At 39.0% G+C, this 6000-nt stretch overlaps 1 protein-coding gene across 3 annotated transcripts in view; it reads left to right on the top strand.

Annotated features, from left to right (window-relative positions):
- The first annotated feature begins 3010 nt into the window (after positions 1-3010).
- Positions 3011-6000, top strand: part of LOC141844114 (two-component response regulator-like PRR37) — a 30899-nt gene continuing 27909 nt past the window's right edge. For all 3 annotated transcript variants that reach the window (XM_074732118.1, XM_074732119.1, XM_074732117.1), the window contains exons 1-2: positions 3011-3193; positions 3903-4318. In XM_074732118.1, the coding sequence (XP_074588219.1) occupies positions 3973-4318 (346 nt within the window). In that variant the 5' untranslated portion in view covers positions 3011-3193; positions 3903-3972. The remainder of the gene's footprint in view (positions 3194-3902; positions 4319-6000) is intronic.

Genomic DNA, 6000 nt, shown 5'->3' with positions numbered 1-6000 from the left:
TTAGTTGTCTTGAGGAGATAGCAATACAAACAATATGTGACATCTTTTTCTATGCTATATTCCAACTAATCACTAAATTCTTTAAATCATGAAGGATTAAACCATCTAAATTGGTTTACTCTAAATTTTTATTTTAGAAATTCATAGATTGAAGGTTGATATGAACCTTTTTGCAAATATACCCTTCAAACTTGATCTCTATTGTTAACATTATAAGCACAAATTAAAATTCTTAGTCCAGGATATGTTGATAGTTATGAACAATCAAATTCTTCAACTCTAGCATCTTTAATATTTTATTCTTCTAGTTCTGGAGCTTGTAAAAAATCTATGCATTATACATATATGATTTTCTAATATAAACAAATAAAAAAATAAATTAACAACCTAAATTTAAACATTGAAAATCATAAAACTACCTAATATCAGAGATTGACTCATGCTTATTGTTAATTGCATAATAAAAGTGTTAACTAATTTTGAGGGGAAAAAATTCATTGTATAATTATCTGAATCTTTAAAATGTTAGAGTTTTTTAGTTTAGTAGCAAACACAATTAAGTAAATATCAATGTACAAAAAGAATAAAAATATCACAAAACACAGGTGTGGTTAACTAATTAGTTAGAGGGGCCAAGGTCTAACGATACTTGGTTTCTCCTATCAATTTAAACAAGTGAAGTTTGGAACACTAAGATATTCGCTTTAATATGATCTTAGATCTTGATTGGGCTACCATTATCCCAAAACCTTAAATTTTCATTTACTTAAGTCATTGACTTAGATCATTATCGAACATATCATATTTTTTTGTGTTATTATTTTTTCATATACTTTTATTTGTTTTTGTTATCAAAATATGCATGAATATGCGGGGGTCTCAGACATCCGAATGTATACTCTACTGCAGTAAAGGTGGATTATGTTACTTTAATGGTTTTACACGATCGACTCCATGATTATTTATAAGGAGGTAAATCGAGAAACTGCAGTTGATACGAATGTATACTATGCAGTAAAAAGTTGAATCCGCCACTTCAACGATTTCACACGGTCGATTCTATGACTTTCTGTAAGGAAATAAATCGAAAAATTATAATTGACCACTATAGAAGAGGGTATTATCTCAATTTTACTGAAATTCAATCTTTATTCACTGTAATAAATTTTTTTTATAATAATCAACTCAATCCTATTTCTTTTTCTTCTGCTAAACTCAATCCTATTTCGAATAATCCGAATGTATGCTCGATCGTGTACGCCGTTGCAATGGCGTGCCGACTACATTATTCAACATAATAATAATAATAAAGATTATACTAAGCCCCGCCTGAGTAATAACAACAAGTCCACGAGTAGTTGGTAAAAATTCCGCAACCCATGCGTACACCACGCCGCAGATGTTGGTGTTTCGGGCCCCGCGAAGCTAAATGGTCTCAAGGTGGTGAAAGAGGGTGGTTCGTTTGGCGTTTCGGATTTCAGTGACCCAACCACCGAATATCGATTTTTTCAAAAGCGACCCGGAATCTTCACCCGGGCGAAACACCGGCCGAAGCGGCGTCCTTGCGGTACGTACCTATACAGACGTTACACAATAATTCACGCCAAGGATTTCGATTAAAATTTTCTAGTAAGAACACAAATACAAAGTAGATGAAACATTTACTACTGTCAGTCCTAATATTTCTGCTCCTGGTCATCGAGTACTGCACATATACAGCCATACCAAGCAAAAGAAATTAACGAAGCAACACATTCATCCTTGCAAGATTCCTTGCAATATACCATCAAATTAAAAGCACAAATTCAAGTCAATCCCAAAGCAGGGAATAAAGAAAGCCGCTACCATTTCGCAGCACCATCTTGCACCAAGAAACTAAAAGCATGGCGTTGAAAGAAGCCAACGGCAGCCACACAGGCAAACAAGGGATAAATAAAAGCAGATGCAAAGCTAAAGCACTGCCTCACCGCCACAACCAACAAAAGAGCAAAAAACACAAAGGGAATCTAGTCGTCACACTGTGCCATCTCTAATTCGATCCAACTCAATAAGTTGCATGTGGAGTTTTAGTTTTCGCATGATGACAATACTTAGCTGCATGCTTACTTTTAGGCGACAACTAAACAATTGCAGTAATGCCGTTTTGTGAGTCTGTCTTCCACGACGGATTGCTTGATCGTTCACATGCTACGTTATGTTGTTTATGTATTTTCATGAATCAGTTTTTTTTTTAAATCTTGATGATGGTTCAATTCAATCCGGATCTTGTGGTCCCCCAAGAGACAATGCCTTCCACCACATAAATCACAACGGAACATTCTTCAGGCATATTTGCATTGAAGTGCTTTTAACTGTTAAACAATTTGTTAGTGCCAACAAACTCAGTAAGCATCAACTTTTACGTCTCCTCTGAAGAGTCTATGAGAAACGATTTTGAAGGGCCAAAATATGGTAGTTATCAAAGTTTGAATTTGTCTGAACTCCTCGTGTTTGCCTTTTGAGGTTGAGTTTTAATAGTAAGAAGAAAAAAAATGATTAAAAACACACACAACATTAAAGAAAATAGAGATTAGTACTCATCTTTCTTTGACCCAATTAATATATGATCTCGGCAGACATTGGTTTTCAGGCCCAGGAAAGCTAAACGATACCCAAGTGGCGAAAGAGGGTGCGCTGTTTCAGTGTTTTTAGAAAGCGACGCCGGGTCTTTGCTTCGGGCCGACACCGTGGCAACGTGAGCAGATGGGGGAGTGGGGGCCGTTGGTCCGTGTCACGCGTGGCATCCAATCTCGGGGATACGCGCTGGGCATTAGCAACCGGCATTTGATATGGTTCGCAGCGCACGTCGGATATCTCGCCCGCTCCCTACCGCCATTTGTACCACGTCACTCCTCTTCGGCGGGCCCGTTCGTATCTGACCCGCTTCTGGCTTTGGCCCTCGATGCTTCTGGGTATCATCCGGCTCTACTTCTCTCGGACTAGGCCACTCTCATTCTGCGTCCTCATACTTCCCTCGCAATGGCCAGCCTTCTCCACCGCCCCATGAGCTCCGCCTTCACTCCGACCTGATCTCTTCTCTCCTTTTCCATCGTCATCTCCTTCTCGCTGCTCTCCATAGAGCCTTCAATCTCTCCGTTCGCCGGCGGTTGATCCTGGGGCTCTGCTCCCCTTCTCCATTTCGACCGTAGCGAAGGTAGTGCTCGGACCTTTATTTCCTCGAGACGCTTCCTTGCCCTTCGATCGAGTTTTCCGATGGGCTTTTCAAATTCTTTGCTCATGACCCCCTTTCTTTACTTCTTGTTTCGATTCTTTGTCGTGTTTTTCTTTACCTGTTTATGGTATTTGTAACTTCCTAGCTTAAACGCGTATTTGCTATTCGTTGGAGACATGGAGAACCTTCTTTTCTATAATGTTTCTCGGCTGCTTTCTCGGTGGATCCTCTGTTCCTCGTTTATTGGGTTGTGTGTTATTGTTTCCTGATTGTAGTGTATCCCAATTCGTTTGAGTCTCAATATGCCGATCGGAATAATATTAGATAATCTTTCCTTCCTACAGCTTCCTACAGATTTAGTGTTCTTTAATGTTACTCTGTGATACTGTTGCTAACTTAGCTGTTTGTTTCGATCTCAAAGAAATTAGAAAGGGCTTTCTGTCACCTCGTTTTGGTTTCTTCTTGGCGTTCTATTTTGATCGGGTTTACCGTGTTCTGGTTTTGCTAATTTATGAGCGCAGTGACAGCTATTCCTCTGCTCCTGGAATCTTCTCCGACAGAACTGATTCTTTTAGTAGAAATTTCCATATGAAACGATGCAATTTTGGAGTGTTCTTGTCCATAAGGAGTTGCTCTTTTAATAACTATCATTAATTTGTTTTCCCTGCTTCCGCATCATGTTGTCGTGAAGGCAACGGAATGTGTTCGCTGCTTTGAGACTTCACCGACAACACAACAAAATCTAAAGGAGAGCCTGGTCGATGGGAACTATGCACCAGGTTAGTCCCAACGGGGTGGAAGAAAGAAACCAACACATCCTGTGTGAGCACGAGGAAGGCAGGGATGGTGTCTTCGGGAAGGGAAAGGGAATCTCTGAACACGATGATTCCCGGAACAATGTGGCATTTGAAGATCTGAAAGGGAGAGAGGATCTCCCACCATTAGCACATCAGGCTGGACTCCAGGTGCAGTCTGAGCAGCCTCCTGAGCCAATCGTAAGGTGGGAGAGGTTCCTTCCTGTCAGAGCTCTCAAGGTTTTACTTGTGGAAAATGATGATTCCACTCGCCAAGTCGTTAGTGCCTTGCTACGTAATTGTAGTTACGAAGGTAACGAGCTTAGCTATTTTCTCTGCTTCATTGATATATCCTTGCAAAATGATATTTCTTTTGGTGGTTTCTGGCCGTTGATCGTCAGAAATCACCTGATCATAAAATATATTCGTATTCTTGTTTTTATTTCAATGATATATAATGTCTTTTTCTTAATAGTGATGGTTTTTTAGGGAAGAAGTATTCCATTCCAGATAGTTGGGAATCTTAATTATATAAGGCGATTAATTGAATCTACAGGTCCCTGATCTCCCTTCTTTTAACAAAGAGTATTACTAGCACGTGGTTTTATGTTTCATGTTGGATCCAAGACTTCAACTTAAGTGGTAACGGTCTGTGAACTTAAGTCGTAAGGGGTGATCATTAATGATGAATCACTAATATTTTGGTCTAAATAGGACCTAATATATAGCCACAAAAGCTGTTAGCCCAGTTTATAGAATCAATAAAATAGAATTGTTAAACTGCTAATCTAAGTCAAACTGGGCCTCATACTCCTTTTCTATCATATATTGTTTTGATATTTCCAGTAAAGTTTGTTAAGAAATGCCTTCTTAGTATGCTATTTGTTCAATGAAAAAATTATTAGGGTGCATCGCAGTATCCTAGTCCTTATTATAGAACGTTTAGGTGTTTAAAATTTAAACATTAAGCTGGTTCATAAATATTATAAGATCTACTTCGATTTGGGCCTCTCAAAGACATAGCAAAACTATCAATTGATGATTATTGAAATTGGTTAAAGAGGTGATTATTTCTTTGACAATCGATCTTAGTATGTTTAGTATTTTTTTGTAAAAGATTAGACCACAAGCAACGTGCACTACAACATAGACTATTACAATATACAATATAGCTTTCATTGGTTGAATAGAAACATTATCCAACCTGGTTATTAACTACTTAAGCCATCAAATAAGCTTAATATGTCCTAAGCGTGGTAGCTTTGTACTCCATCTTTGAGTTTGATTTGGCTAGAATAATTTACTCCTCTCTTTTACAAAAATATCATGTTGTCTCTGACAAAGAATTAAATTTAGTGTCATGTTGGTCAGTATGGACAAATTTTTTTTTGTTCACTCTCCGACTTGTAGTTGAGAAAGCATGAGGCGTTGCCCCTGCGGGCATAATTGAGTTGATACTCAGGTGGTAGATTGTCATAAGAGAGAAGGGGTCGAATCCATGGGGGAATAATCCCTTGGGGAATAAAATCCCTTCCACCTGAAGAGGTTGTTCAGTCATTGTGATTTACCTTTCTTCAAATCGCCATGGGATCGACATTGAGTGAGGGGTACTTGGGGTGAGCGTTATCATTTTTTGCCACAAGAGAAAGCATGAGACATTGACATGACCATGGGAACCACGAGTCGTGTTCCTCCATCCCAAATCTTCCTCCTCCACAAGCGACGAAGGATACTAATGTTTTGTTGATGGGAGAGATTTCTTTAAGATATGTGGTATGGAGAGATTTCTTTAAGGTATGTGGTATGCCTCTACATCTACCTTGTCTACCACCTCCTCTACCTCGTACTTTTCTTCTCTTTCTTCCTCCTCCTCTATTGTTGCTATCGGTCCTCCTCCTCTGCACCACCAATTATCTTCCTCTCCGTCCTCTCCTTTGTTGGTTCCCTTCCTCCTCCTCCTCTTTTTCTATTAGCCCTCTTCCTTTGTCGCCTCCT

The sequence above is a fragment of the Curcuma longa genome, chromosome 13 (assembly GCF_044706935.1).
Source record: "Curcuma longa cultivar G26 ecotype Majalengka, Jawa Barat chromosome 13, ITB_CL_G26_1.1, whole genome shotgun sequence".
In the NCBI taxonomy this organism is placed as follows: Eukaryota; Viridiplantae; Streptophyta; class Magnoliopsida; order Zingiberales; family Zingiberaceae; genus Curcuma; species Curcuma longa.
The sequence above is the reverse complement of the archived record's forward strand: the minus strand, read 5'-3'. Positions and strand labels throughout refer to the sequence as shown.